Source organism: Pundamilia nyererei, unplaced genomic scaffold (assembly GCF_000239375.1).
Source record: "Pundamilia nyererei isolate P.nyererei 1_Seehausen unplaced genomic scaffold, PunNye1.0 scaffold00047, whole genome shotgun sequence".
Classification (NCBI taxonomy): Eukaryota; Metazoa; Chordata; class Actinopteri; order Cichliformes; family Cichlidae; genus Pundamilia; species Pundamilia nyererei.
The window spans coordinates 3,714,904-3,725,210 of record NW_005187448.1 but is presented as its reverse complement, the minus strand read 5'-3'; the positions used below and the strand labels follow the sequence as shown (position 1 = coordinate 3,725,210).

The 10,307-nt window shown below is 41.1% G+C and overlaps 1 protein-coding gene across 3 annotated transcripts; it reads right to left on the bottom strand.

Annotated features, from left to right (window-relative positions):
- Positions 1–25: 25 nt before the first annotated feature.
- znf335 (zinc finger protein 335) lies at positions 26–8,898 on the bottom strand. Of its 3 annotated transcripts, none has more exons than XM_013910734.1 (23): positions 8,756–8,898; positions 7,238–7,431; positions 6,835–7,111; positions 6,646–6,723; positions 5,208–6,332; positions 4,928–5,098; positions 4,600–4,770; positions 4,252–4,510; positions 3,989–4,166; positions 3,783–3,895; positions 3,658–3,676; positions 3,380–3,496; positions 3,091–3,167; positions 2,766–2,926; positions 2,439–2,659; positions 2,094–2,193; positions 1,907–1,995; positions 1,541–1,795; positions 1,295–1,411; positions 1,012–1,209; positions 622–764; positions 394–533; positions 26–216 (listed from the first exon to the last, which is right to left on the bottom strand). In XM_013910734.1, exons 2-23 carry the CDS (start codon positions 7,427–7,429, stop codon positions 59–61), a joined length of 4,359 nt encoding a protein of 1,452 aa, XP_013766188.1. In that variant the 5' UTR covers positions 7,430–7,431; positions 8,756–8,898; the 3' UTR covers positions 26–58. The 3 variants fall into 3 exon arrangements, with proteins under 3 accessions (XP_013766188.1, XP_005732737.1, XP_005732736.1); XM_005732680.1 differs by lacking the exon at positions 8,756–8,898 and adding an exon at positions 8,443–8,590; XM_005732679.1 differs by lacking the exon at positions 8,756–8,898 and adding an exon at positions 8,190–8,430.
- Between the last annotated feature and the right edge of the window lie 1,409 nt (positions 8,899–10,307).

Here is a 10,307-nt window from a genome sequence, read left to right as displayed (position 1 = left end):
ATTAATGCACATTTAAGGGTTCTTATTTATCAAATGTTTAGCAGTTACACGTGCAAAATCAATCCATTTTGGAGAGTACACTACATACATATAGGCTGTACTGTGTGAGAGCTGTTACCTGGTCTGACAGTGCTTGTTCCTGAGCTACAATGATGTGCTCCTGTCCTAGAGCCTGCAGCCGCTCGGGAGTGATCACTGCCTGATGTCCCTGCAGGGCTGATGTACACACACATACACACATCAAAATATATTAACTTTGTGTTCATTTTTTATCTGTTTTACACTGAGGCCTCTGTTTATGGACTTTTGACCACTGACACCTTTGCGTTTACTGTTATTATTACTTTTAAGCACAAACTGTAAGTCTTGCTTGTATGATCCTGCGTTTCTTACACTGTAGTGTGGCTAATGCCTCCTCATCGCTGTTAACTATTATAGTTTGCTGAGACGCAGTAGTTCGACTTTTGCGAGCAGGATTATCCTGATTGTGAAGACGCTCCATGTGAAACTTCAGATGGCCATTGCGGTTAAACCTGAGTTAAAAAAACAAAAAACACTCACATTAATAGCTGTTCTGTACCTCTAATGCCTAATGAATACAGATGTGTTAGATGCTCCCACCTTTGTCCACAAAGTTTGCAAGAAAATGGTTTCTCATTGGTGTGCGTCATCATGTGTCTGCGTAGGTCTTTCTTGTTCTTGGAGGCAAAGCTGCAGTTTGGACACTTGTGAGGACGCAGGTAGGAGTGCTGTCCCATGTGGGTCTAACACAAAACAGAACGTTAATCACAATTCAAAGGAGCAAAAGTTAGAGGGAGATGTTTTTCAAATGTCATTAAAATGGCTCAGAGTATAAATGTCAAACTAAATGAATATGGGGGTGTACACCTCTCATTTATATTAATATGAAGCTGTTTATCAATTTTAATTGTCCTCACTGCCTCCAGTGGAAAAATCTAGCTAACGTTGGCCAACTTTCCACTGATAAATCTGGGGTTGGGAAGGACTCACCTTGACCTCAGGCCAGGAGGTGGAGGTGAAGTCACAGTCAGGACACTTAAAAGTATTGGCATCCACGTGCGCCCTCTTGTGGTTCTCCATGTCCGAGCGTCCATGGAAAGACTCCATGCAGATTCGACAGGAAAACCTCTTCGTAGTGAGACTGGGAGAGCCCACTGCAGAGGGAGAAGCTGGAGCTTCGCTGCTCAGCTAACGGAGAACAGACAACACAGTCAAGGAGTGGAAGACAGAGATAGTAAATCTGTTTATGGTATAAACTACACTTGCTAGTTACCTCCACTTGTTGCAATACACCATCAGCCAGTGCTGATGTAAGATAATACTTGTCACTTTTCAAGCTCTCTGACCCAGAAACCTCTAAAGCTTGAGAAGGGCTAGACTCCACATTACTGAAAAGAAAGCAGTTTAATAAGATTAGAAACTGCTGAGACACCAAAATGTCCTTAATATGAAAGTAATCTCTTGCTTATGAAATATTTGAACATAAGCTACAAATTGGACTGTGTGTGCTATGTTAGCTATATCCAGGACTACGGATTTCTTCAGCTGCCTGCTCCACCACACTGAAGTCCCCTCCCCCCTCATAGCCTTCAATGGCGATGTGGGTAAGCTCGCCTGTTTCAGAGGTGGCAGCCTCGTAGGCCTCTTGTAGCACTGTCTCGCCATTCTCAGAAACATGGAAGGTCAAGATCTTTTGGGCCTGACCGGACGCTGCTGTCACCGTGCTCCATGTTCCCTTCTCCAAAGCTTTTCCATCTGACTTCAGCACTGCTACCTGTGAAAAACAATCAAGATATATTTTACTGTTATTATTTTTTTGTTCGTTTATTTTATAGAATACAATGCTATCTTTCATGTAACCGTTCTGAAATTTTGATGAGCTGACCTGTAAGGAGTTCCTAACCAGCTCCCGTGCATTGCTCATATTCAGCAGTAGGTCCAGGGCATTCTGAGCAGATAGGTCGCTGGATTCAGCTGATGAGAAGCACATGGAGAAAAGTTCAGAGCTTGTCATTCAGGTTATATATAACACCATAAATATTTAATATGTTTTCAGAGAAATCCTTACTGACCTTGTTCATAGATGATCGTGGTGTTTCCCAAAGCGTCCTGGGACACTGAGGCGTTTTCCATGCCCTGCATGGCTTGCAGCGTTGCAGAATCCACAGTGACCTAATAAGATCATGTTAAAAAAAAGAAATAAAGACAGAAAGAAAAAATAAAACAAAAACTATGGTTATTCTTTAAGAGTAAATAATATGTCTAAATTTTGCAAATTGCTGAATTTTCATGCATATGGACATTTACAAATTAAAAAAAAACATACAATCTCATTATTTTGTTATTTTCATGTTTTTTTCCCTTCTCACCCTCCATTGGCATAAAAGTAACACAAGATAACAACAAATCAAACTTACAATAGTGTTCTGCAAACTCTGTGTGTCTTCATGTTGCTGTTTCAGCTCTTCTATTTGCTGCAGGGTGAAGAAAGGTCTACGCCGTGTCTTTACAGGCTCTTCAGGGTGAGCCAAAGACCACTCTTCAAATGCCTCAGCGTGGCGACACTGCACATGAAGGCGCAGGTTCTTCCTGTGCTTAGTCATGAAGTGACACATATCACAGGAGAAAGGCTTCTCGCCTGGAGAAATTTAAAAAAAACACACAACATCAATAAGTGAATTCAATAGGTGAATTTAAACTCAAGCTGTTTAAATTTAGCGTTATTGTCTTTCTGCTGCACTGACCTGTGTGTTTGATGGCCAGATGGGAGACGAGAAACTCCTCTTTGGAAGTAGAGTATTTACAGTAGTCGCACTTAAAAGGCCTGTCGTTGGTGTGGGACAGCTGATGGTTGAGCAGCAGCTTCTTGTTGTCACAAGTGTAGTCACAAAACTCACATTTGAACCTGTCACATTAACACCAGAGGGGCATTAGTTATGATGTCACACTCACACCTAAATTACTTATTCGAGCAAAAACTATTAACTATTGTGATAGCCTTGTTTTTAAAAGAAGACTGACTGGTAGATGACAGAGTAAAAGAGGAGGAATAGAAGTCTGAGTACTGACTTGTTGTCCTCAAGACTCTGGATGTGGGTTAGGAGGTGCATTTTGAAAGTGTAACGCTTCTTGAAGGATTTTCCACACTGCAAAGACAGAAAGGCATCTTAAACAAGAAAGTAAGCGAACTTCCTAGTGGAAGAAGAAAGCAGGAGAGAATATTCATTAGTACTGGTGACACACCTCTGTGAGATAGTGAGATTACCCTGTTTTTTGTTTGTTTGAGTTGCCATACTTAATTTAAAATGATAAGAATATGAAAAGAATAGTTCTTGAACTGCATAATCCTCTTTCTGACCTTATCGCACATGTGTGGTTTCTCTGAGCTGTGGGTTTTTAAGTGCTGAGTAAGTCTCTTTTGCATGGGATACACCCTGTGACACACAGGGCAGGGGAACTCCGACGCCTTCGGCACCTGCAATAATCAGACTAAAAATCACAATGCCGACCTCTTACAGTAAGTAGCAACCAGCAACAACAGAAACTGAAATTCTGTCAGATTATTTTGTAGAATTATTCTTAAACCACATATATGCCAATAAGTATTGTAGATGGCATTCAAATATAAATTCTTACCGACTCTGTCTTCCTTTTCCTGCAAGAGGAAAGAGAAATAATCAGTTATATCGTCAACAGAAAACTTTATGAACATGTTCTTTTTCAGGAATAACTGAGTTTGACCACAGTTGCGACGCTCATACCGCTCTTTGTTGTGGACTGCCGAATGCCGAATAACATCTTTCTTGTACACGCTTGTGTAATCACACTCCTCACATTTGAATGGCTTGGTGCCCTCGTGGTTGAACATGTGCTCCTGTAAAAAAAAAATGTTTTAGGAAACTGTGGAAACATGCAAATAAACTGAGGTTAACTTGAGTGTGTTGTGATCTGTTTTATTGCAACTGACCTTGAGCGAGGACCAGCGCTTGCAGCGATAGTTGCACTGCAGGCACTTGAAGAGCTCCGGATCATTGCCTTCATGTGAGTCGATGTGGAAGCGCAGGTCTTCTAGAGTGAGGAAACGTGACCCACAGATGTAGCAGTTGTGAGGTCTCAGCAGTGGTTTTAGAGATTTGTAGTGCCGACTGGGAGATAACAAAGAGAAAGAAGAAATTAGTGCATTCTAAAATATTTTAATGGAATTTATAATAAAATGTTAAAAAGACTTACTTCCGATTCATATACTTCTTATATTTCTTGCGAAGGAAGCGCCGGGATGGTCTGCCACGTTTTCTTGGGAAGTACTCCACCTCCGTCCGTTGGTTGGATGAAGGATCTTTGTTCTCAGAGTCTGACTGGCTAATTGCTGCCTCAGGTGCATCTCCATCAGTCACCGTGGGTGCACTATTGTCTAGGCCTGAAGAGCTTGCCTCTTCAGACTCATTAGCATCCGAACAAACCCTAGGCTTCTTAGCAATACTTTCTGCTTCTGCAACAAAAGTGGAAAAAGGAGAATATATTTGCCTAAAGTTTTGCATGTAGGCTCTCTAGGCTCGCAGTGATAGGCTGAAAACTCACCTTTGCTGCTGTAGCCTTCATCTACAACTGAGTACTTCCTTGGACGGCCAGCTTTACGTCGGGGACGCCCTTGAGGAGAAGAGGAGGAGGAAGTGGGAGTTGCTGACTTTTTCAGAATGGCAGGTGGTCTTCCTTTGGAATCTTCATCAGCTGGGTTGTAGTCGCTGTCCTCTGGAGACAGATTATTTTTAATCAGTGTGAGGGATAAGTGGAAATGACAGTGAGAGCTATGTGATTGAGTAAATGCTCATTAACAAGAAAAGTATTAATTTTATAATCTATTCAAAGACAGAAATTTGCATATTACATCTATGTCTGTTTCACTAACTTTCAGGATCATCAATAGCACCATCATCCACAACGTCATCCTCCTCTTCTTCTGCTGCTTGCTGGGACTCTGCGGCCTTCATCTTTGCTGCCTCCTCCCTCTCTGCCTTTTGACGGGCTAAGGTCTCACTTTTAGGAGGTCGTCCACGTTTACGCTTCTTTGGCATTTCCCCTAAAATTGTAAAAAAAAAAAAAAGAAAAAAAAAAGAAAAGACATTTTATCTATATACTACCAAGCTTGGTGAGATAACAATGTCATGGCTATTATTCTGCTAGCTTACCTGCAGGTTTGAAGTGTTTGTCTCTCATGTGGTTGATAAGAGTATCTTTGGAGGCACTCTTGTATGGACACATTTTACACTTGAACTGCTGCACGATCACTACCTCCATCATTTCCTCTAACTCAGCCAGGTTTGGTGGTCGTTCTCCAGAGCCTTCTGCTACAGTTGATGTCTCCATGTCCCTGCCGAGCCCAGCTTCATCCTGAGAGCCTTGGGGCTCCTCTTTGCTGGGTGAGCAGTGCTGGGCCAGCTCAGGTTCTGCATTAGAGGTATAGGTCCCACTGCTGCTGATGAATGGGCCCGGCTGGCTCTCGCTGCCTTCCAGTGCCTCTGGAAGCCCACCTGAACCTGCCGTGTCTGCCAGAGGATGGTCTGAAGAGGAACTGTCGTCAGTATAGAGAGAAGCCTCTGGGCCATTGCTGCTCTCCATATAACAGGAGTGCTGGGGCTGCTGTTGAGAGTGCTGTGGCTGATCTGGATCCTGGTTCTGATCATCATCTTCATCATCGTCGTCCTCCGCTTGGTAACGAGAACAACCTGGCTGCTCAGAGTCTGCAGCTACAACACATTCCCCACCATACTCAGTCGCATACTGACGACTTGTCTGAGTCCGGTGATCTGCACTACTGTCAATGTAACTGCGTGAATGATGTGGCCGCTCCCCGTCATCCACTGCACGCCCAGGATACCCAGCACTGCACTCCACCACATAGTGACTTCGGCTGGTAGGATTTGAGTCAGCTCCACTGCACCCCACATAACCAGGCAGATCCTGGTCACTGTTATTCCCACTATAGTCAGGGAAGCCTGAACGGGAGCGTGTCTGGTCAGGTTCCTCGCCTGAACACTCCACATAGGAAGATGAAGATTCCTCTGTCTGGTCTGGACCATCTGCACTGCAGTCCATGTACTGGGAGGGGTGGGAGTGCTGTGGCTGGTCAGGCTGGCTGCTGCTGTCTTCTAAGTAACCTGAATGTCCAGGCTGATCATCGGGCTGGTCAGGCTCAACATTGCCTTGCAGGTCTCTCTGGTCAAGACAGGTGGATGTGGGACCTTCGGCAAGAGCTTCTATTGCTATACGATTGGACAGGGCAGAAGATGACATCTGAGCTACCATAGGAGCACCTGCACCAATAAACAAGGAAATGATTAAAAAAAATATTCCTGAACTTTGTTTAACTTTGTTGTCATCAGCCTAAACAGATTTTAAGTATAACAATATAAATGTATATTGCTTTAAAATATAAACACATTTCTAATGTAAAAATTATTTTGCTAGTGGATAAAGATCAAATTAAAGCATTCAATTCATACATACATGACATTTACAAGCACTGTAAACAAATATAAAACATATAAGAGTCATTTATCAGAATTATTATTTTAAATTATTCTGGCCAATTGAAAGATGATAAGTTAGCAGGAACACCCCACTTACCGTCATCTGGACCTTGTAGTATTAGATACTGGGTTGTTTCTGCACCCCCATCTTCTGCACTGGTCACAGCTATACAACCTAAAAGAAAAAGATATAAAATCTCATGCCATAAAGTTTTCAACATAAGACAAGTTCATCGTTCTCTTGTCAGGACATGATGGAAAACGAAGAGTCATTAAAAACATATACCATTCATGATATCGGGGCCGATGGTGGATTCTATGATCTTGTCAATGGCAGACCCCAGATCTGATGAGGTAGAAGCAGTTGAGTCAGAAACCATCATAGCCCCTTCAGAGACAGCACTCGAGTGGACCAGCACTTGAGCTGACTCAGACACAAGCACCGACTGAGTCACCGTGGAGACACTGGACACACTGGTGGACTGGGCCACTGAAGAGGAGTCTGGAAGATGGACCGATGAAACTCTGACATCTGTGCTAGAGCTTGTTTCTGGGATGAACACCTTAAGAGTGAGGGAAAGAAAGGATGACATCTGGAAACTTATAGATTAAAAAGCTACATTCATCGCTGTTGTTTTTTTGTTTTATTTTATTTTGTTTTGTTTAACCACACTGTATTTTTAACTTACCACAAGTCCCTCCGAGCTCTGTCCAACATGGCAGTCAGACTCTGGGGCCTGTGCATGAGAAGCAGCAGCATCACTGCTGTCTGCAGACATCGCCTCTGATGACTCCATTCCCATGCCGCTTTCAGATGGCTCCTCCATCCCTGAGGGACCTGCATCACTGCTGCTCTCCACCTCATTCTCCTCCAAATCCATAACTATCCACAAGAATGAAACAAAAAAAATTAACCAAACTACTCCACCTATTTCTATTTTCCAAACAAAATAGATCTACACTACTATACTACTCTACTGTAAATCTAAGGTGTCATCTCTTAAACATACCTTGAATATGCATACAAGTGCTGTATATATAGATATATGCAACGTGCACATAGTTTAAGTGGGAGGGAAGCTCACTATTTGTTTTTAAAATATAGACACTCTAAGCTATGTTATATGGAGTTAAACAGCAGCGTATTTCATAACTTTAAAACCAGTAAGACCTGCGGACATTAGGGGCTGAAAAAAAATTGTCTAACTTTATCAACTGTATTTAAGTAAGAGTGTATTTGCTGAATAAGGCTGTTGCAGTGGATCATAACTTGTATACTGCCTAACTCCTGTCAACAAACAGAGCCAACTCTAAATGACCTCTGAAGGTTTTGTGGTCACTTCTCTGTTTCCAAGGTCAGATTGAACTCTCTATAGTTTGCATTTAGTTGGAAAGACCAAACTGAGCAGTGCACACTAATAGTTTACTTAGGTGTAGTTCCGATAGATTGTTAGTTTTCATAAACTTTATACTTCTTTACTGGTTAGAGTTAAATATGACTTCATTTGTTATAGCAGACTATGTTCAGATAATGTGTACTGTAGTAGCTTTCCATTGCAGCAACCACTGCAGTGCTTGATATTGTTACACAGTTTAACTAAAAGGCATTACGTGCAAGTGAGTTTGTTTCTGAGCATTTACCCCAAAGCCTTTTGCTTCTGTTAACATCGTATCTTTTGACTCTTAATTTTTAGTAAATCTCATGGGTATCTTGATTCAGGGAAAGAAACTCTTGTGATTTTCACACTATCATAATTTGTTGAAGACCCAGGAACAAAGTTTTTTATAAACTTGCTCACGACCAAAACAGCTAACTGGCTAGCTTCCATATAGCTAACCAGCACTGCTGTTCGCTTAACGTCGGGCTTTTGTGGGGCTAACAACCGACACTTACAATCATAGAACTTGTGTTTGAGCAGCACAGTATAGTTATAACCTAAATGCTTCTGCTAAGTCGCCATATCGGGTGTTACGTGATGCAAAATAGCATGCGTTAGCCTTTTTTAAACGGGCCTAGCTGCCCTTCATCCTGCCTGCTCCGCGTCGCCATTTTATACCAACTAACCCACTTTTCCATTCAGGCATTCTGAAAGCTCTACTGGGGACCTCGAGGGCCTCCGCTGCGGCAGACCGCCCAAATTCTCTCCCTGAAGAAAATAAAAACAATTTCCATCTTCGGCAGGAGAATCGCAGCTCTTTTTTCTTACCGTATATTTTCGAGTAGTAGGGTGTCCTTTGGTGTGGAGGCGCTAATTCGAACAGAAGTTACTAACCGATAATTGTTGCTTCATTCTAGTCGGGCACCATGAGTATCTCCTCGCTTCCTGTCCGTGCAACCGGATCTTATTTATTGTTTTTATTCAAAACGGAGCTTTTTGTTTTAACCAGTCTTAATATTTTTTTTATTAACTTCAACATTTTATTTCTAATAATCACTTGATCGTTTTTGGTTGTTGCAAATATTCGTGAGATATTACTATGTTTTTACTCATTGAGTGGACTATTGTTTTTAAGAGGAAGACGTATTACGTAATTGGGTGCGGAGTAATATGCGTGCACACTAAACCTTTAAGTTTCATAATGCAAACTAATTCATTTAAAGCGAAATGGTTAACCAACTTACTCAGTGTCAAAGATATGTTTTGGAACACATTTCTAAACCATGTTTTACCATGTTTGATGGGTGGGGTTACATTTTTGCTTAAATATTGATTATAAAACAGAGAAGCTACCTGTGAAATGTTCTAGTTTTCATAAACAAGCTCTTCTAGTGTGGAATCTTGTATGCAAGCATAATGTCTCTCCAACCAGTCAAATGGAATAAATTACCAATGCTGATTTGTGAAGGCAGTGTCACTAAAAAGCAATATTCCTATAAAGGACAAACACTGACCCTCGATATTAATTATTCTTGTTGTGTGTGTGTGTGTGTGTCAAAATGTTTTGGAATGATGTACAGCAATATATTGGACAAAAACTGAGGAAATGATAATTAAAAACCTAACATACTGCATTCAATTTTTGCTGCTTGTAGGAAAATTTCATATTCATAAATCAGATATGCTCCAAACCAAGTATTGACCACTTCTGTCAATACTTCTACTTCTGCAGCTTCTTCAGTGTTACTATTGGTCTCTTGAAATTCTCCCTGACCAGTTTTCATCTTTGAATTAATTTTTAGGGGGGTCATTCAGTTCTTTGCAATGTCAGTGTTGTCCCATATTTTCTCCGGCCTTATTTTTGTATTTTTATTTTTGTAGTAACTGATACTTTTCACCAGTGAGATCCCTTTGATGCTTTGTAAGCTCTTTACAAAACATGACTTTTCTTACAACTGAGTAAATGCCAAGAAAATCCTCCCAGGGCAGCTGAACTTTAATTGGGGTTAATCAGAGTCTTTTAAATTGATTGGGGGGGCGTGTTTACTCAAGACGCTTCAACCAAGCATTACTTAAAGGGTGTCTACACTTATGCAATAAGCTCATTGTATTGTTTAGTTTTTAAAAAAAATTTTTTTCCTGTAACATATTTGTTTGTTTTTTAATTTGAATTGTTTGGTTTATATGTCACATCAAAGATAAGAAAGGTTTTGAAATGATTTATTGTGCTCTTATTTTTTCTGGCATTTTAACACAAGTGTGTACACTTTTCACTGTGTATGTTTTAGCTGTCTTGAATTGTCTTCAAAGCATTTCAGTGTGTTTTTAGTGAATGATTAATACTGCTCACAGGGTTAAATTGTTTTCACAGAAAGTTTAT